The 26,385-nt window shown below is 52.0% G+C and overlaps 1 protein-coding gene across 1 annotated transcript in view; it reads right to left on the reverse strand.

Annotated features, from left to right (window-relative positions):
* LOXHD1 (lipoxygenase homology PLAT domains 1) overlaps positions 1 to 26,385 on the reverse strand; it is a 152,179-nt gene that overhangs the window by 27,785 nt on the left and 98,009 nt on the right. The window contains exons 25-34 of the mRNA XM_064480296.1: positions 25,263 to 25,538; positions 24,150 to 24,331; positions 19,463 to 19,579; positions 18,173 to 18,335; positions 14,699 to 14,853; positions 10,480 to 10,689; positions 10,221 to 10,356; positions 7,897 to 8,105; positions 6,748 to 6,933; positions 3,525 to 3,652 (exon numbers count right to left, since the gene is read on the reverse strand). Of these exons, the coding sequence (XP_064336366.1) occupies positions 3,525 to 3,652; positions 6,748 to 6,933; positions 7,897 to 8,105; positions 10,221 to 10,356; positions 10,480 to 10,689; positions 14,699 to 14,853; positions 18,173 to 18,335; positions 19,463 to 19,579; positions 24,150 to 24,331; positions 25,263 to 25,538 (1,762 nt within the window). The remainder of the gene's footprint in view (positions 1 to 3,524; positions 3,653 to 6,747; positions 6,934 to 7,896; positions 8,106 to 10,220; positions 10,357 to 10,479; positions 10,690 to 14,698; positions 14,854 to 18,172; positions 18,336 to 19,462; positions 19,580 to 24,149; positions 24,332 to 25,262; positions 25,539 to 26,385) is intronic.

The following is a 26,385-nucleotide window of genomic DNA, read 5'->3' on the forward strand; positions in this document are numbered from 1 at the left end:
ATCCTCAGATGCCATGATCAGGCCCAGTGCATGTTCGAATCTGCCAGTGTCCTCTTCAAGGGAGGCCTCTAAGCTGAGGATGATGTATCGGGGGCATCACCCAGCAGTGGGTGCTAGGACTTTCCAACTGTCTGACCCTTCAAAGGCACCCGTCTCTGGAACTCAGCCGCCTTGCCTCTTCTCGAAGACTGCCATCACTCTTTCTCAGTCCTGAGACCTCCCTCCAAGCCTGATCAACTACAAGAGCCTCCCCACCAACTCCCCTGCCCATGAAGTCCCCAAAGATGATCCCTTTCCATCTTCAGAGCTTTACTGCCAAGCAGGCAGTGTGAGATCTAAGTGATAAAGAGATGAAAGGAAGATTCAAAACTTCCAAGCTTATCACAGCCCAGGCCACACCACTGGTGAAACAGCTCCCAGTTGCCTCCTGCAAGGACAACTGGAAAGCCCTTGGGCTCTGCCCTCTGCTTGTGTTCTCTTGAGCTCGGTCTCTTCTCGTCTTCTTTGCACGAAGTGTTAGTGGAAGCCACGGGGCCATCCAGTTGGGCAAACCCAGTGGAACTCCGAGAACCTGCTTTGCTTCCAGACCAAAGAATTTCCCAATTAATGGGGTCTCCGCTGGGCCTTGGAATAATTTCTTACAGGCACTTACTTCCCTCTAGAGAAAAGCCACATCTACTTGTCTAAAAATAGCCTTGACATCCAGTGGACACTAATTGCCTCAAATTCCACTGTTAGAGACTCATTCCTTGGATAAGCATTACCTTTTGAAGGCATCATTTTTTTCTAATGCCACATTAATTCACCAGCATCTCAGTGTGAATTAATTTACCAGAACAGTTTCCCCCAGAGTGGCAAGGTGAGAACTTGGGGACTTTAGCTGGGGAGTGGGGTTGAATAAATTGCTATTGAACTTGGCCTCTGGGCATAGCGCTTCACAACAGGGGCATTTTAGCAGGCAAACCTACACAATGTCTTCCGTGTGATACATGCACGTTTCTACCTCCATTCTGGTCACATAGCAGATCTTGGGAAAGGACTTCCAGTGGGTCTTACTCTCCGAGCCCCCAGGTCAAAATACTGACACCTATAACAAGGATTCCAAGACACGGGCCAAACCTCGGGCCACCTGCAAATGCAATAAAGCAAACTATGCATTGGGTAAGAGTCCTGAGCTTGCCAACTGGAGTAATAAAGAAATGATGGCTCCCTTCACAAAATAAGTCTTTATTCACAAAAATGAAATTCTTTAACTAACAAGGTGCCTTGAAGCATATACAATATGGTGTGACTTTAAAGCAACATTTTTGGAATTTATATACTACCAGAGAGGAGGTGTCAATCTCTCCCACCAGCAATTACGTCTGTGCGGCACGTCTATAAAATAAGGTGGAATGCAGGCATGGGATAATTAATCTGGGAAATTTCAGGAATTGGGGGCTGGGGTGGAGATTAGGGTCAAAGAACAGAGGTGGAGACTGTGAAACTGAAAATGCAAATGGACCACAGATGAAGGCAGAATTCTGACCCATCACCTCTGCAGCAACCGTCCCAGGCGGCCAGAGCACAGCCTCGCCAGCAGTGGGCGCACGATGGGCAGGACTTGGTCAATAACTGCCAGCTTCCCTGTATTGCCCCCACTTCCAACTCAGGACCAACCAGAGAAATTCAAATACGCTCCCCAGTCCAATCACATGAGATGCTCCGAATCTAGTTAGTTCTCCTTCAGCTTCACCACCGATGCTGCACTCAGAAGCTTTCCCAGGCTCCTGACGGCCTTTGGACTCTGCCCCACCGAGGGATGGTGCCTCACACCTTTGCTGTAAGCAAGCTGTCAAGAAACAGCCTCTGTTTGTTCTCTGTTGGCCTTCGTTTATTTCCACTGTTGCATGAGTTCAAATCTCAGCTCCCCTGCACTACCTGTGTGACCTTGGGAAAGTTACTTCACCTTTCTGAGTCTCTGGCAGCTTATTTGTAGAGAGCATACTACAGGGGGCGTTGTGAGTTATTATATGTTTAAAAAGCATTTACAACAGTGCCTAGCATGGAGTAGGTGCTCACTGAATGACAGTCATTATTATAATCACCATCATTCCTGTTGCTGGGGGGAGAATTCCAGGAGGAAACAGAAGCTGTATGAGAGAGCAGAAGTGCTAAGAGAGACAGGGAAAACTGTCCTCACCAGATGCCCCGGGCACGAGCTGCACAAGGTGAACAGAGCTCCCACTCTCACGAACTCCTCTGTCCACGGGAAGGAACCTCTGCCCGGTCCCTGAGAGCTTCAGCGCCCTCATCCCCATCCCTACCGTCACCCTCGCCATTCTCACCTGCAACGCCAGGGTCAGGCACAGTGAGGACTCAGAGATGAAGCATCTCTGGGTCCCGCCTTCCAGCCCGGGGAGGCAGCAGTGCAGCTCAGAGACAAGTGGCTTAGGGGGATGTTAGAAATCCTAGGCTTGGGCTCTGAATCGCTCCCCTGTGGTGTTAAGTCATCAGAGTCCAAGGACGGTTTGGGGGACAATGGCTGAACATAGGAAACCAGTCAAAACCCAGACTAAGTTGGGGATCCAATGAAAGGTGCAGACAGGAAGTACTCCAAGAGGTCCAGCTGCATCGCCATTACTGATAACCAGCATAAGAAGCAGTAGAATCTAATGCTTAAGCCTGGGGCCACCTGGGTGCAGCTCCCAGTGCCATAGCTTACCAGCTATGGGGCCTCGAACAGCATGTCTTCGCCCTGCTGTGCCTCAGTTTTCTTATCTATAAAATGGGGATGGTAATCATGGTCCTCATAACATTGCAGGGAGGACTAGATGTGTCAGTATATTCAGAGGGGTTAGGAAAAGGCCTGGCACCAAATAAGCCCACACTGGTTTTCGTGCTCCTGCTGCGGTTCCCTCAGGTGTGAGGCTTTGTGAGTTCCGGCATCTTCCCTGCCTGGTTGTACTCTGTCTCCAGTGTCTGCGACAGTGCCTGACAGATACCAGGTGTTCAATCGTTTTTTTTTTAACATTAAAAAAATTCTTTTAGCTTTTTTCCGCAATCATTTTGAACTTGCAGGCAAGTTGCAAAAATTGAACAGGGTTTCTGTGTTCCCTTCACCCGGCTTCCCCTAAAGTGAACAGGTTACAATACCACCGTGCAATGAATGACAGCAGGACATTCACAGTGTTGATACAATACAATACAGACCTTACAATAAACAGTTTTGAGTGATGGAAGGTAGGAAGGAAAGGGGGAAGGAAGGAGGGAATGCTATGGGCTGAGGTGATCAAGAAAGGCTTCCTGGAGGAGGTAGATTTGAACTAGCGCTTGAAACAGAGAGGTCTTGAGACAGAGTGGATGAAGGGCACTCCAGGAGGGAGGAGTCACGTGGACAATGGCATAGAGGCTGGGAGGCCTCAGGGTACGAGGGGAGAATGGGGAGAGCAGCCTGGTTGAAGCAGGATGGGGCTGGAGGGTGGAGGATTGGGTGTGGAGAGAGGGCTAAGGGCAGAGCCCCCCTTGTCCCCCTCCCACGATACCTGGCCTTCTTTTTGTCCAGCTGCACTTCCTCTGTGCTGCCATTGATGCCGTAGAGGGTCATAAAGATGTTGGAATCAGTGCCACCACCGACCACGTCACCCGTCCACACCGTCATTTCGTAGAGCACCTGCCACGAGAAGGACGTGGGTCCTGAGCCTTGGCCTCCATCACCAGCCCCACCAGCCTGCCTCACCTTCACCCTCCAAGCTGCAACGCTCTGAAGAAAGCCCTCCCCCTAATCAACTGGTTGTCCGGAAAGCAAGTGCCAGGTCTTATCACTGTCTTTGCCCTTGGCTGTGCTCAGTTCGGTGCTGGAGAGGAGCTCAGTTTCTCTCTCTCTTTATTCTTTTACACTTAAAAAAAAATTGAAGTATAGTCAGTTACTATGTGTCAATTTCTGGTGAACAGCATAATGTTTCAGTCAGACATAGACATACATATATTCATTTTCATGTTCTTTTTCATTATAGGTTACTACAAGATATTGAATATAATTCCTTGTGCCATACAGAAGAAACTTGTTGTTTATCTATTTTATATATAGTAGTTAAAATATTTGCAAATCTCGAACTCTTAATTTATCCCTTCCCACCCCCACCCCCCCAGTGACCAGAAATTTGTTTACTATGTCTATGAGTCTGAGTTCAGTGTCTGATCGAGGACACACATGCAATAAAAATACGACTGAAAGTCCCAGGATTCACCACTTTCTTTGTCCGTCGAATCCCAACCTAAGCCCACGTACTCCAGCAGCATGTGTTAGCCAGGCAGTGGCTTTGGGAGCCATCCAGAGAACCATTCAATCCCAGATCTGCCCCTCGCTAGCTGTTGAACCACGGCAGGTGCCCCATCGTCTCCAGCCACTGTTTCCTCCACAGTGAAACAGAGACAAACACTCTGCAGAGTTGTGAGAGCTTCAGACACTTGACTTGGTGCCTGGCACCGGGCCTGGCATCCAGGAGCAGCAATAATTACGGCTGACCAGCCCTCCTTCATGCCGCAGTCAGCACCCACCCTGCATGCTGGGGAGTGGAGCGTGCATCGGGGCTGATGTTCGAAGGCCCTCTGCCTCCATCCACTTGTGAAATGGGACAACTGCCTATTAAATGTGGTTTTCACTGTAGATTGGAATTTTGCTCCTTTGCCTGAGGTCTGCTCCAAAGAGGATGTATTCCCTTTGTCTCGGCCAGAGGGGGAGGGGGCAGCCTGCTCCCCCCGGGACGGTGCCCTCACTGAGGCCCCTGCCTTGGTTCTCCCTTCCACAGGCAGCCTCGTGGCAAGAGGGACCCTCTTCACCCCTGATCTGGGCTGTCTTCCGGTTCTGGTTTCTCACTCCATGGCGTCTCACCAGGTGTGCAAGGACTAGCAATTAGGTCTCAAGGGTTCAGGAGATGTTTGCACACACGGCCAGGGAGGTGCCTGGCTGACCGTCCCCTCTGCACATCCCCGGCCCTTTCCACCTCCTGTGTCTGCTGCACTGTGATATCACTCGTGCTGGGTCCCCACCACCCAGATGCCTTTGAACTCAGAACCCAAGTTATTCATGGCAGTGATCATGACCCCAACATTGCGGCTTTTCAAGCAGCACTTAGAATCTTCCCCATGACACTGCCAGGCTAGAAGCAGCATTCCTGGAGGGCATGTTTGCCGAGGGAGTGATGGAAGAGCACCTTGCTTTGCCAGGAAAATCCTCTTAGACCACCTAACAAGGCATTCGTGATGGGCACGGAGCTATTGGAAATGAAAGCAGAAATCTGATGCTTTTTTATCCAGCAGACATAAGAAACAGAATGATCAAAATGAGTGCCCGGGACCCCGTGGAGACTGGCACCTCAAGGCTCGTCTCTCCAGACTCCTGTGTTCTCTGTGTCCACCTTTCTCTCCTTTACACAGACATCTCTTTTTATGTCATAGGCGTGTTTCCAGAAAGAGACACATTAACAGGGCTTTTGTAGTGCCGGTGTGATATCAGACGTCCTGGGGAGGTGGTCAGTCCAAAGAACCCTATGGTTCTTTGTAAAGTAACAGACCTGTGTTCTTTTGTAACATGAATAACTGCGGTATGGGTCTGAATTTCCACAGACTAAAGAGCTCAGGGGGAGATGCTGATACACCGAGTGGGGTGTGCATGTGCGCTGGGTGGGGGGCGTGAACACACGCCCATGTGCATGCAGGGAACCGGGTCAGGACAGGGGTCGCTGGATGAATGGTGGCCACCCACACTGACCGTCTGGCCACAGGTGGAGATGGCTGAGGAAGGGGGGGGGCATCCATGCTGTGGAAAGTTCTGCTCTCTAGCTCTCAAGCAGGGAGGGGCAGGCATCCACGCTCCCGCCTGGCAAGATTTTCAGAGCCCGTATCTCAGCCCGTCCTTTGTTTCCACATACAATACAGGCAGGTCACCTCAGGTTCAGGGTTATTTCTTCTCACCTTTGTGGGACAGCTTCTGACCTAAGTCTAGCAGCACACTGGTTTGGATTTAGGAACAGAGATGAGGGCAGGGGCCTTCTGTGGACCCCACAGCGTTTCAGAGAGAAAGAGAGGCCTGTGAGGTGATGTGACACAGAGGCCCTGGGCCACCAGCTGGCCACGTGTCCTTGGGCCCCAGCATCCAGGCATCCTGCCTCCTGTCTGGCACCAACCTGTGAGTTTATACAACTTGTCCCAGGCCATTTGGCCAGTTAGAGGTGGAGCCAGAACAGGGGCACAGAGCTCCTGCCTTCCAGCCTCTTCCACTTAAGGGGGATCTTGTGCAGACAGCACTCTCTGCACTATGAGACCCAGAGGCTCTCGGCATCCCAAATGCCATCTGTCCTCATCACCAGCCGACTGGTGTCGATGGAGCATCCTTTGGAGAATAATGACTGCACGTCTATGTAGAGCCTGCAAAGCTTTTCACGGACTGTTCATGATCTCGTTTGTTCTCACCAAGATTTTATATGCAACAGGATGGGAAGCATTATTTCCATGTGCTCTATGGGAAGACCAAGGCCCAGAGAGGCCAGATGACTTGCCCAAGGTCACACAGCAGCAGATAAGAAAAGACGCTAGTCTCCTGGCTCCTAGCAAAGTGAGTCTGGCTGGTATACTGACCTGCAGCCCTCACCAACGCCCCAGTGATGAGTCTCCTGCCTCTCTCACCACCATCTCCCCTGCTGCTCGCCCACCCCAACCTGCACTGCCCTTTGCCATGCAGCGCACACACACAGGCGCCCTCCATACCTTCACCCCGATGTTCACCACCATGGCGTCCAGGAGGTCGAAGACACGGGAGGTGACGCCATCTCCGCGGTCCTTGGCGAGCCAGCAGTTGCAGTGCAATGTGTACTTGGTTCCCTGGGTGGGCACAGCCAGACACAGCTCCTCCACCAGCCAGCAGCTCTCGGGGGAGGCCCCGTCATGGCCCAGCTAGAGCGGACACACCAGGGCCGTGAGGATGTGGGCACTGCTGGGAAAGAAGCCCTGCTCAGCGTCCCTCCCTCAGCCTGCAGCCTCCTCCCTCAGTGTTTCCTTCTCATGTTCTGCGCACTCACTCTCTCATGAAGGTGAAGAGATTTTGCAGATATAATTTTTAACGTCTTTTTTTAAGTTCATTTATTTATTTTTAAGTGGAGGTACTGGGGATTGAACCCAAGACCTCGTGCATGCTAAGCATGCGCTCTACCACTGAGCCATACTTCCCTCCCTGTGGATATAATTAAGGTCTCTAGTCAGATGACTTTGAGTTAATTAAAAGATTATTCTAGGTAAGCCTGGCCTAATTAGGTGAACCCTTTAAAAGACGATCTAGATGTCAGAGATGAGATTCGAAATGGAGGAGATCCTCTCTGAATGGCTTTGAAGAACCAGACTGCCATGTGTTGGGGAAGGTCACATGGCAGGGAAAGCAGGCAGCCTCTGGACCTGGAGGCCTTGGTCCTACAACCACAGGACATGGATTCCCCCAACAACCACTGAGCTTGGGACAGGACCCCATGCCTCAGATGAGACTCCAGCCCTGGCAGCAACTTGATTTCAGCCCAGTGAGACCTCGAGAAGAGGACTTGGCTAACCCTCGCCTGGCCTCCCGACTCAGGACACTGTGAGATAAGATACTTATGTAGTCTCATGTCACTAAGCAGTCATTTGTTACACAGCGATAGAAGACTAATACACAAGGGGCCCCCATTGGATGGGGGTAAAATGGACCCAGAGGGGCAGGTGACTCATCCAAGGTCATCCAGCTTGTTAAAGGCAGAGGCCAGGAGTTCTTCCTCTGCTGCCTGCGCTGAGCAGGGGTCAGGTCGGGCCCCCCTGCCCTCCCCCCACGTCCTGGTCAGCTCCTTCCTTCCCTCGGGATGGTCACTGTCCCGAGACCCTGGGGCCCAGCACCTCTATTTTCTTGATGATGCCCACATCCAAGCCCGCGACGTAGAACTCCTCCACGGAGCCACAGCTGAAGCCCCTCTTCCCTCGGGGAAAGTCCAGCCAGATGCGGTTACTGCGCTTATCCTCCTCCCCGATGAGTAGAATGAAGGCCCGGCTGTCGGTAGCTGCGTCCTTGTGCTTCCCCGTGGTGACTGACACATAGTAGGGAATAACTGCAAGAGATCAAGGGGACCCCACCTCAAGAAGGGCCAGGTGGACCAGGGCGGGTGCGTAGACTTGGAAATGACCTCTGGAGGCACTGATCGCAGCTCCCTGCCTCCGAGACAAAGTGCAAGAGAGCTTTCAGACTGGCAAGCTATGGTTGGCGTCTACCCTCCAAGGAGGGAGGGAGTTAATAACTCCCAAGTGAAAATTAAAGAGAGCAGAACTGCTACATCTAAAAGCCCATGGGGGAGGGTACAGCTCAGTGGTATAGCATGTGCTTAGCATGCACGAGGTCCTGGGTTCAATCCCCAGTAGCTCCGTCAAAAATAAATAAATAAGCCTAATTACCAACCCCCCCAAATAAATAAAGGTTTTTTTAAAAAGTAAAAAAACATAAGTAAAAACCCTGTGGACCAATTATCTTAGTTGTACCTAGCACTCCCATGTAAAGCAGGGTAAGGGTAATAACCTCTACCCAAGTACAGGGGTTAGATGCCTGGAAAGCTTACCGTGGTCAGCAAAAATGGGGTTGGCAAAAGCAAGGTCTCATGGAAAGTGGGAACTTAGGGAAGAACAAGAAAATAGTATTATATATGTAACATGGTGAATGGAAGTTCTAGAAGGCATTCATTTCTAAAATAAACCAGGTAAATCAGCATTAAAAACTTGCTTGGGTAATACATCATAGAGCTAGGGGTGGTCATGATATGTCAGATGTCGGGAAAATTTCCCTTGAAAGGGTCTGACTCAACTGGGAGGAGCACCTTTCTGCCCTTTATCCTTCCATTCATTCTGCTTGGAATGTGGATGTGATGTCTGGAGCTCCAGCAGTCATCTTGGAACCATGGACAACCTTTAGGATGGAAGCCATTTGTAAGATTGCCAGAGTGATCAGGTTGAAAGAGCCTAGATCCCCGACTTCACTGGAGCTGCTGTATGGGTCCTAACTGCTTCTCTTTGAACTTTTATGTGTGAGAAAAGAAAAATCCCTCATTTGTTTAAGCCACTATCTTTAGGTCTCTGTTACTTGCAGTTACTAACTGAAACCCTTGGAATTTGAAACCCTTCTCTTGGCTCATCTTCCTGAACAGCTTGGGAGCTACTGCCCTAGTGTAGTGGGTATTAGGTTATATAATCTGTAGCCCTTTGATAAGTTTCCAGACTAGAACTTCTTGGCTGGAATTACCCGCATTGTTTTCTACTAATGGCCTCATTTCATCTTTACAAGGAGAGTCCCAGCAGCCCTTCCACAATTGATCACGGTGCTCAATTAAGGAGAAGCACTTTCTTGTGGGTCCTGTCTAAGCAGGTAGAGTATGAAAAGATTGGCACTCTCTGCTCAAACCCACAGACCCACCATGTTGTCTCCTGGAGAAAACTATTATGGTTGATGTGCACTTATATCTAAGAGAACTAAACAGAAAAGCAGTGGACTTAATTGTTCTAATCCATGAACATGGGATATCTTTCCATTTCTTTGTATTATCAAGTTTATAGTTTTCAGAGTATAGGTTTTCAAGTGATTATCAGGCTCACTCACACATGCCACTGTGGGATGTGGCAGTGCCATGAACTGGTCAGATGCCCAGACCTGGGCTGGGGCCAGATCATCTGAGTTCAGCTTATGGCTCTGACACTGACTAGCTGTGTGATCTTGGACAAGTTACTCAGCATCTCTGTGCCTTGGTTTCCTCCACCATAAAACAAGTTTGCCAAATTTAAACCTGGCAACAACTCAGGCAATTAAAAGTCATGGACTATTTCTTTACCATAGTCCTCCTGACTTCCTTTTCCTCTCTATAAAAGAATTCTCCCTCCCTCGCTGTGCAGGGACTTGCATGAAGTTTCCATGGGTGCAAACCTCAAATTGCAATTCTCTACTGATCCCGAATAAACCCATTTTTCCTGGAGAAATAACTGGCAGTCTGTTTCAGGTCAACATCTCTCACCCCACAGGGTTGTCATGGGGATGGAAACAGGCAATAGCTGTGAAAAGTGTGTAAATTACAGAGCATTAAATGTAAGTCAAGTGATGGTGAGGTGAACACATGGCTGTCCAAGAACAGCTTAAACACATTTCCCTGCGCCCATGCCTCCTCTGATGAGCTCTCTGCTGGGCTTACCCGGGCCCTCCTGAACGTAGTCAGCCATGGGCCCCGTCACGGTGGCGACGTCGATGTCCGCCATCTTGGAGCTCAGCGTGATTTCCCAGAAGTCGGCGGGGCTGCTGCAGTTGCTGCTCCGGTCCCCGGTGTACTCCTGTCGGGAAGGGCACACCCAGGCCCATGTCACCCCTGGCACCCTGCGTTCCATGGAGCCACCCAGGTATGAGGATGACAGCGGGCCATGGCGGAACCAAGAGCCTGGCTGCCTTTCACGCACCTTCTCATAGAAGAGCCTCTCGAGTCGCCCGTCCTCCTTCTTCAGGGACAGCCAGCGCCCACACAGGAACAGGAACTCATCCTCGTTGGTATCGTTCCAGATCTCCACCTTCTCCACGTACCAGTCGGCGCACCACTTGGTGTTGTCGTGGCGGAGCTTGATCTTGTAGATGACGCCCAGGTCGGCAGCCTCAATGATGAAGGTGTCGGCCTGGGGAGCCCGGACGTGGAGACTGGGGAGGGGGTGCTCCCCACCCCCACCCACTCCAACCCCATCCATCCAGGGTCATCCACCCCCTCAACTGTTGTGTTGAACACAGCTTCCTAGCTGGGAGTGGGGAGCCCCCCCGGCCCAAACCCCCTAACAGAGAGATACTGGTGTTCCAAGGCCTCACAACGGCTCCAGTTTGCAGTCCAGCTCCTCTTGGGGTAACCTCTGTGAGTGTTTGGAAGATGGACCCTGCCGAGTGCTGTGAATGGGGGTGAACAAGCAAGGGTGCTCCGCCCAGTCCTGGTACCTGGACATCCTAAGTTATGCTGAGTATTGGCATGAGTTCAGGCGGGAGGCTGGAGGGTAAGAGCCATGAAGAGGTGAAGTCTTTCTGAATAATGAGAGGGGTCTGGGAATTCCCAGGGGGAAGCTGGCAGTGGGAGGAGCCGGGCCGCAGGAGAGCAGGCAGAGAGGAGCGGGGCTGTGGTGGAGGCAAGGCTGGGGACAGCGCAGGGGACAACACCTGGACTGTGGGTTCATGAAGGTTTTGGTGTGGGGTGTGACATAAGGCCCTCCTCTGTGTCCCTGATTATATCTTTAGTGAAGTGACCCTTGAGTACTTGCATTGTTTCAGGATTGCTTAGTGAGATACGGAGCTCCAGGCCTTGGGGGAAGTGGGTCAAAACCCAGGTTGAATGCAGCAGGCAGGAGCCTGGGGAGGCAGAGGAGGGACAGGTGACCCTGAGTGACACTCACTTTCCTTCCAAAAGATATGCTAAGTCACTATGCTGAGTGCTAGGAACCCAGGGAGGACAGGATGCTCTCTGCCGTTCCTTGGAACAGCGCAGGTGGTGGGAGCAGCCACCTGCCTGGGGACTAGAGGCAGGGCTCGTGAGACATGCCAGGTGGCAGCATTAAGCTGAAGGCTGGGGGCTGGGCCTTCCAGGCAGCCGTGGCAGGTCAGGCTGCCGGCTGAGGAAACCGCAGGTGAATGGCATGATGCTGACGGCAGGTGTGGACCTGCGAGGCCTTGGGGCGCCAGCGAGTGGCTGAGTCCATTAAAGCAAAAAAGAGCACACCCTATTACATGGCAATTCCACTTTGCATCTGGGGGTAACCTTCATATGTGCACAAGGATGTGTGCTGAGGATAATTTTACAGTGGAAAATTGGGACTCACCTAGGTGCCCAGTGCTTGGGGAATGGCAAATAACTGTGGCAATGCTGCGTACAGAATATCACAAAGAACAAGCCAGCAACCTGTACTTGACTCTCCTGACAGAGGATTTTGAAAGTATCCCATCGTCTGCAAGCTGAGGAAGTAATCATATAAGGTGATGCCTTTTATGTGAAAAGTTAAAACCACAGAGCAGCACTGTGTATTTCCTCTGGGCATATGTGCATGGATGCAGAGAAGAGGCTCAGAAAGACTTGGAGACAGAAAAGAGTGGGGGGCATTGGAAACTGGGGCCCAGGGGTCTGCAGGGGATAGTCCTGCGCAGGCTGGCCAGGCAGGCAGTGAAGGATCGTGAATCCCATGAAGGGCTCAGGCCAAATCTGGGAGCGGTGGGGATCCCTGATGTGTTGGAGAGAGAGAGTGAGTCCACCACCTTTGGAGAGATTAATTGGGGAAGCCTGGAGGGTGGATTGGATTTCAAGGGACTGGAGAAGGGAAACCAGGCTGGTTCAATAAACAAGGTGAGATAAGAAAGGGCTGAGTGGTGGCGGAGCTGATGGAGATGATTCGAGGGTTATTCAGAAGAGAGACTCTCCAATACCTGCTGATTGCTTGGATACGGGTGTTGGAGGGTGATGCTGACAGGGAGAGGGGTATTGAGGGCGACTCCTGGATTCTGGAGCAGATGGTTAGAGAAGTGAAAGCTTTTAGACGCTTAGCAGTGAACTTAAAGTCCTACATCATCAGCAACTGAGCAGGAAGTAGCTCCATCTCCCAGGAAGGGATGGAAAACTGAAGGCAAGGAGAAGAAAGCGACAGGGCACAGTGGGGCAAAGACTTTCCTGATGTCACAATTGCTAAGAGAGAAAAAAAATCTGAATCTGAGCACAGAGGAGCATGGATTGCATCAGCTTCATTTATACTTTCATTCATTTACTCACTCAACAAATATTTATTGTGCCTACTCTGTGCCAGGCTCTGCGGATTTAGCCATGAACAAATGTCCGCCTATCAGCTGTGTGGCACACACTGCCGTCTGATAGTGCATTTTCCAGGTACTGTGACAAAGGCAGAGGAAAGGCGGGCTCTTCCAAGCCTCAGCGACAGCCGGCACTAACAAGGAGCTAACTACATGCCAGGCATGGTTCTAGGCACTTCATAGGTTTAAATTCAGTGAACTTACTTTATGGTGGAGGAAACCGAGGCACAGAGATGCTGAGTAACTTGTCCAAAATCACACAGCTAGTCAGTGTCAGAGCCAGGAGCTGAACTCAGATGGTCTGGCCTCAGCCCAGGTCTGGGCATCTGACCAGCGCATGGCAGTGCCACGTCCCACAGGGGCGTGTGTGAGTGAGCCTGATAATCACGTCCCTACTTTAGGATCAGGGACACCACATGAGTCTCTTGACCTCTTTGGAATTCTATTTCTCCAAAATGAACAGACCTCCTATTAGGTACCTTACAAGTGTGGCAAATAATTGTGTCTTGTGTGTGTGTGTGTGTGTGTGTGTGTGTGTTGTTAATTATTTCTCCCTGATACAAAGTGCTCTTATATCTCTTGTCCAGTTTTTCAGTCTGGGGGTCTCAGTAGCAATCACATTACTATCCCCACTGCAGAAGCCGTAAACCAAAGCTGAAGGTAAACTGGATGATGGAGCAAAGGCAGCCCTGGGGCCTGACTCTCGTGGGACCTCGTGACCAGGCTGGGGCTCCTTCCAGGTGGCCTGGCTCATAGGGTCACCCGCCCGCTGCAGACCCGTATAGATGACATCTGCTTTCTTTATCTCAGAGCTATTTCCTTCCTCATCAAATGGTAGATGTTTCGACACTAAGGGGTCATGCCCAGCAGAGGCTCAGGCTTAAGGAGACCCCTGATAAACACCTGCTGGTTGGTGCAGAATCCCCACGTGCGCACGGCCACGGGCAAGCCCACAGGCTGGGTTAGGAGCCAATCACCTTGCTCTGATCCCCATGGACACAGCGCTGCCTGTGGGGGGGTCTCTGGCAGATTTAGGTGACCAGAGAGGAGTCAGGGAGGCTGAGGAGCGGTGAAGCGGGGACGGCAGAGGGGCCCAGGGGAGAAGCTCTGGCAGGGAGGGGGAGAAGCTCTGGCAGGGAGAGGGAGGCCAAACTGGCGGGAAGGGAAGTTTGGACGGATACCTTCCTTTTTGTAAAACTAGTTAGGTCAAAGCTGGCAGGGCCTTGGACACCAGCCAGTTGTGTGGTTTTCAAGGCTTTTTGTAGCCACAGAGCTCCCTTGCTTCACAGAAGGCTTGCCTGACACCCCAATACACAGGCCAGGCCAAAGTGGGCCCACGTGGGAGGAGTGGGGTGCCTGTCTGGCGCCCCCACCCCTCTGTGGCTCCTGTGGACCCTGTGCTGCCCGGGGCTCTGCACAACATAGTTTAGCTGATTCACATCAGGCTCTTTACTGCACAGCTAAGGAAACTGAGGCCAGAGAGGCTCAGTCATATAAGAAATGGACGGCAGAATCTGGCCTCCCAACCCCCGGCTCAAGCCTCTGTTGCTGCAGCCCCTACGTGCTCCGTGCTCCGTGCTCCTGACCGGCCCGCAGTGAGCTGGACTTTCCAAACACAACCCAGATCCGTACAGCCAGCAACCCGGGGCTCAGACGGCCTCCTGCTTGCTCAGGCCCCAGCCCCACCTCACATGAAGGACCCAGCGCTCGTGCACAGGCTGCATGAGGCAAATGCCCACATGAGGGTGCATGAAATCTCACAAAGTTCCCAGACAGCCTGGGGGGACCAGAAAGGCTGGTCCTGGGATGATAGGACCCAGAGGAGGCGTGGGGTAACTCAGTGGCCCCGCCTACCGTTCCTTTCTCGAACTTGTTGGTGCGGTTCTCTGACTTGCTGAGGTATCGCTCCCCGGTGTCCCCGAGGTCCCCGTAGATGGTGATGTAGACCCTGGCGTCTGTCCCTGCCCCAGGAACATTTCCTGTGAAGATCTGCACCGAGTACAGCACAACTGGGCGGGCAGTGGGACAGACAGCAGACAGAAGGACAGACAAAGGGAAGAAGGGGTGGCACCATTTAGGTTTGGGGAACTGGATTTGTGGGAGGTATGAAGCTTGCAGCTCAGTCTTCGAGGAGAACTTAGGGTTCTCCTTTTGTCCACTCGATTACGAGCATTCTGCTACAAGTCTGAGTGGATTCATCATTGGGAAGTTGGCCCATCTGATCTGGACACAGGTGGCCTTGAAGAGACCGAAGGAAGGGAGACTTTTCCAGCCTCCCTCAAACCATCCACCCCTCCAGCCGCCTACAGCATCCAGGGCGGGGGGGGAGACTCAGGAAACTGTCACACGTGCACACCGTGGTCACTCAATCCACCTGCCACGCCACACTAACAAGAATCTGCCTTCCCATTTGAGGGTGGCAGGCCTCAACGCCAGATCCTTCTGAACGGTTTATGGAAAAAAATCAAATATTTCTGAAACACTAGCTTCCCCTCGGTGTCCATTTCCTTATTTTCATTTATTTGTCAACCCGCCACCATCCAGCGCCTGCCCCCAGGGAAACCCCTCTCACCAAAGCCAGCGCCACTCTCTCTTTTGTCTCCCATGGCCTTTGGAAAGGGCTCAATAAATACTGATGGGACAGTTGTTAACAATTAGTAAGGAAAATTAAAACGAACATGGGCATGTTTTTGTTTTGCTGCTGTGGACGCATCAGGAAAGAGTAAAGTAGCTTCGTCCTCAGCCTCCAGCCCAGGGGGAAAGGCAAGTCTCTGCTTTTAGGAAACTTAAGAAGTCTTTGTCCCCTCTCCATATTCCTTTGTCCTGGGAGCTTTGGAGTTTCAGGTGAGGAAGAGGGGCCTTCGCTGCATTGCCCGCAAGGGGAGGGATCAACGCTGTGGCTTGGAGGTAAAAGGTGGAAGTGGCCCAAATAGGAGGAAGCCCCGGTTCCCCAGCCTGGGAGCAGTTTCCCCAGCCAGCTCCAGAACCCCTCCCTCACCTGCACACAGAAACCCAGTAAGGAGACGGCTGCCTGGCTTATCAGGGGACTTGAAGCAAGGAGGCCTCAAGGCTGAAGAGAGGGTCATTTGACAAAGCCAGGGTCCATGGAGAAGCGTTTCTGGCCACCCAGAGAAGTGGCATCTGCTTGTCGGCAGAGAGCGAGCAGCAGCAGTGCCACCATGTGGCAGGAGGCCACAGGTGTAGCTGGTACCCACCCTGGACTAGAGCCTCAGGATTCTCATAGGACCCTAGAAAAGGAGACCCTCCTTCCCTGCAATGAGGGAGATGGGCTTCCTTACCAAACCCTTGCAAGCGGGCTCAGGACCATGTATGATTAAATTTAGGAGAGTAAGGTGATGTGAGCTGTTCATACCCAAGGGTATGGAACACATTCATGCCCACAACATGGTGCTTATTATTTGCCTCCTTTTCTGTTGAATTCCATGGCATTATTCTCTCTTACTCTCTTTCTGCCTCTCTGGACACTTCCTGAGCCACTGAACAGGTTCCTAATGGTCTGCCCACCCCTGGATGCCGCCATCTCCGGGTTCCATCCACTTCCCGCCACAGCTCTCATCCTGGGTGCCGACCTCTTTGTGTTCCCCGAGGCTGTGTCTCCAACCCAGTTCCCTCCTGTGCCCTGGATCCACACCCGCATCACTGAGGGGACATGTCCACCTTGACTAGGACACAGGTCACAGACTCACATCCAAATCTGAACTCTGCCCCCTCTTCACCCCCTTTTGCATCCTCCCCATCTCAGTCACCCCACTCAGTGCTCTGCTGCCCCAACCTCCTTGGTGTACCATGAGAGCCGCTCTCACCCGCCTGTCCCCTCCAGGGCAGGAACCAGCCAAAGGCACAGTGCACCCCCCCCCACCTCACTCAGCTCAGTGCAGAATCCAGCCAGCATTTCACCTGTGCGTTAATAATGAAAATCTCTTTGTTATCTAAAAGAGTCAACATTACCCAAGCCTATCTGGCTAATACCGGTGCAAAGTAATATTAGGAATCTTGTCACAGTTTGTACACCACAGGGGACTGTTCTCATCCTCCTCATCTTGTCTCCCCATCCATTTCCTGGCTGTGCATTCAGCCCTGCTCCACACCTGGGCGGGACCTTTTCCAGGAGCCCTTGTCCCAGGGTGGGGTGCTGTGTCACCAGGGTTGTGATTAAATGGCCTTCCCGCTCCTCTTCGCCCACCGCCACCACTCTCTCCAATTCCGTGGGAATTAGGGAAACTTACTCAGTTTCTGGGAGCTGAGCAATGCGGTTGTGCAGTCAAATCCTGCTATTTCTGGATCCTCCTCCCTCCCCGTCCCACCAAGGCCACCCAGCTCTCAGTGGAAAGACGGTTCCCTAGAAACGCCACCGAGCACAGAGTGGTCTGTGGTGTGTGACTAACACAGAGCAGTCAGTGCACTGCTGGGATGACTTTCCCGGGCGTCCTCTGGGATCCAAGCAGAAAAGAGAATTACCCCCCAGATTCAACAGCAAAGCAAATTTGGAGAAAGGGAGATGGGCAGGGAAAGGCACATTTCTGAGGCAATCTTTTTTTTTTAAATCTCTAAGCAAGTGGCAATTCAGATGAAAGGAAATGTGAGAGCTATGGCGGGGGCTTAACTAAGGCTGAAGACTGAGCCGGGAGCGATAAATCCCACCCGACAGGAGACGGGAAAACAGGGGCTCGTCAGATGGGTTAGAAGAGACAACCAGAAAATGGTGGTTCAGAAGCAAAGGAATGAGGGCAAGAAGTGTGGTCAGGCTGGTGCAGATACTGCAAAATAAACCTCGTCAGTGAGGAACGGGCAAGGGGAACTGGCACAGACAGAAGAGAAACCCGTGACCTTGGCCGCGGAAGCTGCAGCCAGCCCCTGAGAACAAATACACCTCAGTTCCAGTTACATGTAAGTCCAGGATGCCTTTTGATTCACTCCCAGTTGGGACAGCTGGATCCAGCAAGAGCAGAGAGGACCAGGCCCTGCAGATTAGTAGCCAAATTAACCAAACAAAGGGAGAGAACAAGGGCCGGTGTAGGCCAGGCACAGGAGAGCACATATTTGGATGTATGATCAATCGTCAGACCAGGAAAGGATCTGAGCGCAAACCTCAGAGTGAGATAAATGGGACATTGCAGAATAGCCCTGCCGTTTATTAGCTGAGTGAACTTCAGCAGGTTATGTAACTTCTGTGAGCCTCAGTTGCCCTCTCTACGGAGTGAAAATAATAATAAACTCGGCCCCTGGGTGCAAAGGCTCCACCCTGCACAGGGCAGGTGCCCCGCAAGCTGCTGCTGACGGAGAGGAAGGCGATCGCACCACACTTACTGTCCAGAGGCTCCTCCACTTCCTTGTAGACTTGCCGTAAGGACCCGTCTTTCATGTACTTCTCAGTGAAGATGTCGTAAGGGACCAGTTCTCGAATGGTCTTCTTGTCATCCTCCGAGGTGGCAAGCCAGCGATCACAAGGGAAGGTCAAGGTCTCCGTGCCCTGGAGGGAGGAGGAAAGAGGCAGCTGAGCCCTTAATGTGGACACTGCCAACTTCACTCGCTCATCACCATGTCAACATTCACAGGGACCAAGGGCAAGGGTGATGGAGCCCCACTGACAGTGCAAAAGCCACAGGGGAGCCCTCCCAACCCTGCCCCGATTCTGGCAGATCCAGTCTTACTTAAAGGACTTCCCCACCCCATCAACGGTAGGCTCATGAAGGTGGAGCTCCCCAGGTCACTTAAAAATAGATACACAAACCCCATCCCGGAGACACAGACTCAGCAGGCGAGGGGAGGAGGCTCTGTATTTTTAAATTGCTCCCAACTCACACATACCACGGCCGTAACTGAGAGCTGCCTCCCAGGTTTAGAATCCTGTGGTTTTGGACTGTTTTCCAAGTCATTTGGGTGTATTTCTTTCTCAGAGTTGCCCTTGAGTCACAGGAAGGGCACTCATTAGTAGCATGGCCTTGGGGGTGGGGAGCAGAGACATGGATTCCCAACCCTCCTCTGTCTCTGGATTTGTGCCCAGGAGTGGGATTGCTGGATCATATGGTAAGTCTATTTTCAGTTTTTAAAGGAACCCCAAGGCTGTCCGCCATAGTAGCTGCACCAAATTACATTCCCACCAACAGTGTAGGAGGGTTCCCTTAATTTTTTTAATGATGCTCATTCTGACTGGTGTGAGGTCATACATACTTCACTGTAGTTTTGATTTGCATTTCTCTAATAATTAGCAATATTGAGCATCTTTTCATGTGCCTGTTGGCCATCTGGATTTCTTCTTTGGAGAAATGTCTAGTTAGGTCTTCTACCCATTTTTTGATTGGGTTGCTTGTTTTTTTGTTTTGTTTTTTTTTTGATATTAAGCTCTATAAGCTGTTTGTACAGTTTGGAAACTAGTCCCTCATCACAGACCCTCCTCCTTGATCCATAAACCATGTTCTAAAAGATCCTGCCTTGGTCCTGAGTTAGTTTCTGCACTCTGAGTGAACAGGGTACATTTTCCTTAGATGATTTTTATCTCAACATTTATAAGGCGGCAAGTTCTTATAAGGAATCTGCTGTGAATCCCTTCTAGAAAGGGGCAAAAGAAACAGCAGGACAGATCAGTCAGAAACTCACATCTTTATCTGGGAGGAGCCTGCGGATGTCCACGTGGGAGCAGTGCCACCCAGGATTTATGCCTGTATTGTTATGGCCAATCCGAATTTTTTCAATGATTTCTCCCACGTCTTCTAACTTTGGAAAGGAGAAAAAACACCAGATGTCGGCTGAAGGGTCCAGGAAAGCGCACCCTCAGCAAAACCCTGCCTCCCCAGGGTGTCCACCCTTGAGTCTCTTTGAATTTCCTGGGGCCACTTTCTCCCAGTAAGTCCCTCCTGTCCAGTCAAGCCAGCCCCGCTCTACCCTACGCATGCCACACTCATACCTCCCTCCCTTTCTCCCCACTTAAAATCAGCCTAGATTTCAGAATTCAGTTTAATCAGCCTCAGGGAGACTATCTCGCCTTTTCAGGGTGGAGCCCAGCTCCCTGTCTTTTACCACTTACCATGAAGTAGCTGCTTGAGAACTGGCTTGGGTATCAGAAGATGAGTCCTGGTACCACCCATGCCCTGTCTTGCCAGCCTGCCCTTCTCCTTGGCCCCTAAGAGCCCCCTCCATCTCCAGCCACTCCTTTTCTGTATCAGTCAAATTCCAGTCCCTCAACCTTGCCATTCTCTTGCCACAGGGCCTTTGCATATGCTCTCTCTGCCCCTTCTCTTTCCTCTTCTTTGCCTAAACCAGTGTTTGCTCAACCTCATGGTTCAGGTTTCAGGCTCAAAGATCACTGCTTCAGGGAACCCCCTTGACCACCTTGAGAAAGTTAAATCTCTTTCTGGTAGCTCCGGCAGCATCATACAGTCCCCTTCCCCAGCACTCCTCACAGTCAGAAGTGTGCGTTTACTTGTGAGGTACTTTCTCCTCCACCACTGAAAGCCACAAGGGCAGGCACCACATCTGTTTTTGCTCACCACTGTATCCCCAAAGCCCAGAACAGAGCCTGTGATCCAGGTAGTCAGTTGGCAGAAAGGATGAAAGAATAAGTGTTTCCTCATCTGTTAAATGGATGTGACAAGGTCAGCTGGGTTCTCTCACACCCAGGGTTGAACCTTAACCACCATGGTGTCTGTGAAAGTCAGTCCTCTTGCATGAAAATGCTGATACGTCAGTGCCAAAGTGAGTCCCTGAAATTCAGGAGCTGTCACCTCTTGTCTCTCTTGCCTGAAGCCTGTGGGCACAAGGCACAGGGGAGGGACTCAGCAAGGAATGACCGATCCCCTGATCCTTCCCTCGGAGCCCTCTAAGGAAACGGTGAGGTGGACAGACACAAGGCAAGGCGTCCACTCAGCTGGGATCTGCCACCATGGCTCTCTGCCGGGCTGTCCTCCATCATCCCACCAGGTCCCACTCCAGGGCCTCTGGGAGCCTCTGGGGCCTCTCCCAGTGAGTTCTCCTCTGTCATGTTCTCCTCTGAAATGGTGCTGGCGTTCCGGTTCACACTCTGCTCATCCCTATGGGGATCCAGGCAATGACAGACAGGAAACAGATGAGGAAGTCAGGGCAAAGGGAAAAGAGGGCAGGGAAATACGGTAATAGCTAGGTGCCCTGGCTCATGGGTGGTCCATGGAATGCATGTCTTGAGGTTCACTTTGACTTTGGGGGCGAAGAGGGGTGTGCAGACTTGAGTTCCCTGGCAGCTCCTCTGCACGGCTACCTGCCCGGCCTGCTCCATCAAGTTCTCAGTACTGCAAGGAGAAGGCACAGCCAGCTCCGGGTGGATACAGGCCCCTGATGAGTGACTGGCGTCTGAACAATTGATTGAGTCGTTCATGAAATGTGAAGCCGCTATAACCCTAGACAAAAGTGACCTGGGAACGAACTGGAACAGCTCCCCCAGTGCTTTCCTCTCTCCCCACAGACCACCCACACTCAGCAGCCAAGGGGGGCCCATTAGCACTGCTTGAGGAACCTCCCCTACTCCCATCCCCATCCTCATCATTCCCAGTGGCAGCCCTACGAGCCGTGTGATCTAGGCCATCACTTGAACTTCCAGGCCTCAACTGCCTCATCTGTCAAATGGGGAGAGTAACGTCTGGCTCAGCTGAAGGCGGGGGTGTAGGCAGGGCAACCTCTCGAGGTCAATTCTGGCTCTAAGATTGCAGATGTGCTTCCGTGGCCAACGATTCTCTCCTTGGAAGTAGCTGGCGTGGCGCCCCTTTGCTGGAGACACTGTGACTTGCCAAGATGCTGCAGCTGCTGTCGCCTCTGCTGCCCCAGCGCCCCCGGCCAGCTCGGCCACACTTTGTCAGAGAAGTGCTGTCCCCTGCGAGCCCTGGGCTTTCTGAATTATTAAACAGACATCCGTGACTTCACCAGGCCTCAGTCTCTCACAGCAGGAGAAACAGAGATGCTTCACAGAACGGAGATGCTTCTCATAACCCATCTCTCCCTCTGTCCAGGGGCCTCTCTTCCTCCTTCCCTGTCCCACCTCTGGGGTTCGAGTTGTGTGGACCTCAACTTCAATGGTACTTTTTCACCTGAATCATCCAGTCACTCAGTCGTGAGCCATGACCCCTCAGAGAGCAAGGAGGCCTTTAGGGGACGGCTGGCTGTGGATGGCAGACCTCGGAGCTGAACCCTGATGTCTTCAGAGTCAGTGGGGACCTTGGGGTTCTCCTGAGAGGTGAAAGGGTTAAGCAGGGAAGGCTCTGGAACTGAACTGCTTGAGTCCCAAATTGCGGTTCTGCCGTTCGCTAATTCTGACACCGTGAGCAACTTTCCCAGGCTTCCTGCGCCATTTCCACCAGAAGATGGGACAATTATACTACCTAACGCTTGGAATGGTGATGAGGGTTAGATGAGCTGATCCACATGAAATGCCTAGAACAAGTCGGCACATGGGAAGCGCTCAGCAAATTTTGCTATTACTGTTATTTCTCCAGCCAATCCCTGTGTCTGAGGATGAGGCCGTGGCGGGGAGCAGGGAGGCGTGCTGGCTGGTGACTTAGAGGCCGAGCAGAGCCAGAGCCCAGGGTCATGGGCTCACAGTCCACCTCTTACCTGAAGATCAGTGGGAAAAGAGAAATGGAGACACAGGGACACAAAGCAATCTCATTTGTTCCTAAACTCTCCTACCCCACCTCCACACCCAGATAGATTTGAAAAGAAAAAAAAAAAAGGCAACAAATTACTGGCAATTTATAGCTGCCTGTTGGCGGGTTTCATTGATAAAACTCGCCAGAAGTCGCGCTGGGGTGTAATCACGGCTCGGGCCGCTGCCGGCATCTGGCTGGGATGACTCAGGCGCCGTGACATCTTTGGTGGGTGAGGCGTTGCTTTCTGTAGGTCGATGAATCACCCTTGAATTTTCCCTGTTAAAAAACTCCACCAAGGTGGCAACCTTCCCACAAGCGATGACTGTTTCCAAGAAGGAGAGGAGGGAGCAGGGAGTCCCCAGGACAGACGCTGGCTGAGGAAGAAGCAAGGGGCTCTGGGCTTTGTCTCCTACCAGAAAACAAGGGGCGCGTTTCCAAAGGCCCCCACTGCCTGGCACGTCCAGGCTCCCCGGGCTCCCAGCTCCTGTCCTCAGAGTCGTTCCCCTTCAGTCCTGCTGTGTCTGGTCCTCTATCCAAGTCACATCACTCTCCTTCTGTCCCCTCTGACCAAGTGTCAAACCACATGCTGCGTTTACATCCACCTCCAGCCCTTGGCTACCACGGTCCCCTTGCTAGGCATGCCTTCCCTCCTGGTTCTTGCTTATGCCCGCTTTCAGGGTCAGCTCAAGGCCACCGCTTCCCGGGAGCCTTCTCCCTTCTCTGAACACCCACAGCAGCCCAGTCAGCCTCACCGTTTGCCCCCATCATGATAGGCTGGTCTACTGCAGGGGCTAGGAGCACATATTCTGAGTCAATCTGCCTGGCTTTGAATCCTGCCTTAGCTGTGTGATTTTATGTAAGCTACTACACTCTCTGTGCCTCAGTTTCCCCATCTTTAAACAGGGATAATTACAGGGCAGTTCTGCTATGAGGGCTAAGTGAGTTAATACAGGTAAAGCCCTATGACTGCACCTTCTTACCCTCATGTCATATTGTGATGATCACCACACTCTCTCATTAGCCTCATAGGAGGCCTGGGGTTCCCCAGCTGGACTGCAGGCCCCTTGCAGGCATAGTCTGGGTCCTTTTCTTCTCTTGCGTCTCCCACCCAACTGGGCACACAGTGGAGTGCACAGGGATGCACTGGACTAAGTGTACAGAATACCAAGCTGCCACGACCTAATTCCACAGTAAGCATGGAACAGCAAAACCCCCAGGTCGGGGCTGCGGGGGGACCCGAGGAACATAAGGGATGCTCTTCTGCATCGGGTTGTTTGGCCACAGCTTGGCAGATGAGGGGAGACACAGTTATCTGATGACCAAGTCTGGAAGCCAGCTCTCCTCATGGATACTTGTCTGTTGTTAGTAGCCCTGGAGATGCCCCAGTGGAACTGGAATTGTGTATCTAGTCTCCCCAAGCCCTGCCCACTCATTACTGCCTTTGATCTGGACACTAGCCCTGCAGGGACAGGGTGAGGTTCACGGTCCTCCTGGAGACTCGGATGTGCTGAGGCTCAGAGAGGTTGGATGAACCGCCCGTCTCTCACTCACTGCAGCCATCAAGTGAAAGGTGCATGCTGGGCTCTGGATGAAGGGCTTCTCCTCCTCCCCGTCTTCTGCCTGCCCCCTCCCCCCAGTCCTGGCTTCCCCAGCAGCCTGCTGAGCCCAGGTACCTCCACTATGAAGCGGGAGGCGGACTTCCTCTCAAAGAACAGCTTCTGCTCCCTCTTGTTGGTGCACAGATACTTCTGCTGGGTGCGCACGGCATCACAGCCATAGATGACGAGGAAGATGTTGGCGTCTGTCCCAGCAGCAAAGACGTCGCTGGTGTACAAGGTGATCTCGTAAGGGACAACTAAGGGTTGGGGGGCAGAGAGCAAAGTCAGAGAGGACGTGAAAACAGGAAATAAATGCAGGCAAGGTAAATTTCTTCACCAGCTGGCCCCTTGGCCAGGGAGCTGCTAACCAGGTACCTAAAACTTCACGCGGCTGCCTAGCAACCACAGGGTAGGGGAAGATGTCCTGTCCTGCCTAGCGCCCTCAGACCAGGGTCTCTGTGCCTCTCACATCACAGAGCTAGTAAAGCAGACTGGCCGGAAGCACGGGCTCTAACCTGATTACCTTTGTGACCTGGGCAAGTCACTTACAAGCCTCGGTTTCCTCATTTGTAAAGTATTCCCAGTGTGGTCCTTAGCTGTAGACACTCTATACACAGGAGCATTATATTTCAGGGAACAACTGCCAATCGGATTAGCCAGTCTACAGTGTGAGAATCCTTTCTCTTCTCTCCCCAACCCCTGCTCCCAGCCTCTCACTCACTCCACACTGGCCCCCCTGCGCCCCCCAACACGGACTTCCTGATGACATTAGTGGAAGGGAAGTGTCAAGACTTCACCAAATTATTCTGCTTCCTCCTTTTCTTTAGCTGGTAAGGCAATTACATTGATCTTCTTTGCAAGTTCTTTTTTTCCCTAATCAGGATAAGATCATATAGAGATATGTTAATGACGGAGGGAGGACTGGTGAGGGGGTTGATAACGACCCCTCACTGTTAGACCTTTATCTTCCCTGTTTTGGGTCTTACAACCATCCTGAATTACTATCTCTATTTTGTAGAAGAGGAAACTGAAACTCCAGACAAGTCAGGATCTCTGCCTGTTGTCACCAGCTGGTTTGGGGTAGAATTTGGAATACATCTCCTATTTCCTTTCCCTGACTCCAGGGCTCTGTGTACAGCCAGCAAAGGGCCTAAGGAATTTATAAAAGACGAATGAGACTCCAATCACCAAGGTGAGTCCGGCCAAAGGTCAACAGTGGATGAGGGATTGGGACCAAGCTGGGGTGGTGGGTGATGGGGTCCAGGAGGAGGTCCAGGCTCGCCATGCAAGATTCCTTACATGGTGTGTACCGCCTTGTCTGAAGCTCTGCGTGGAAGAGGTCCCTGACGATGGCCCCATCATCTTCATTCTTGGCCAGCCAGCGGCCACAGGGGAACGTCATGCACTTTCCAAGAGATGGGGCGTCCACCTCTACCCAGTCTACAAACCAGCCTGGAGCCTTGCCTGGAGGGAAGGAGACATGGAAACCATCAAAAACCTCTACACAGATGGTTTCCTCTGCATAACCTCAGGGACTCCAAGCATCCTTCCTTACTTGACAGCTGGTGCCCACAGCTCCACTGTGAACATGCCATCCCTTTTGCTTACAGCACGGCTTACATCATTCCTGTTAAAACACGCACCCAGTTGAAGCTGGGTCACACTCCAGGCTCTTGTCAGAGAAATTAGCAAGAACCAAAGAGCAAGGGGACGAGATGACAGGAAGCAGAGTCTGATGGAAGAGAAGTAAGCCCTTGTCCAGACTTCCTCTCAAAGAACAGCTTCTGCTCCCTCTTGTTGGTACACAGATACTTCTGCTGGGTGTGCAGGGTGGAAGGCAGTCCAAAAAAGGGTGGGAGGTAGCCCCAAAAGGGAGCCCAGAGATGACAGGGAGAGCCCGCATTAACGAGGACTCTATAATTTCACCCAGTGATGGGTGACACACTGAACTCCCTGGCCCCAGTTCGTGATGCATGAAGGGGAGGGAAATCAGGGAAGGACTGACGATCCTCCTTGGGGAAACGAGCGCTCAGTCCCGGGGCAGAAGGCAGGCCTCCTTCCTTAGGCTTAGCAAACATGGCTTGAAGACCAAGAAAACGAGTCCTACTTTACTGAGTAAGAACAAACTTGGGCAACTCCTTTGTCTGGCTGCAGTGTCAGTGGGTTCTGGGAAGGACTGGCTCCATCAGTGGTTTTCAAAGTGGGGTCCCCAGACCAGTAGCTTCAGCATCACTTGTGAGAAACTCTTAGGTCCCACCCCAGATCTACTGAATCAAAGACTGTGGGGGTGGAGCCCAGAAATCTGTGTTGT

The sequence above is a fragment of the Camelus dromedarius genome, chromosome 28 (assembly GCF_036321535.1).
Source record: "Camelus dromedarius isolate mCamDro1 chromosome 28, mCamDro1.pat, whole genome shotgun sequence".
NCBI classification, from domain to species: Eukaryota; Metazoa; Chordata; class Mammalia; order Artiodactyla; family Camelidae; genus Camelus; species Camelus dromedarius.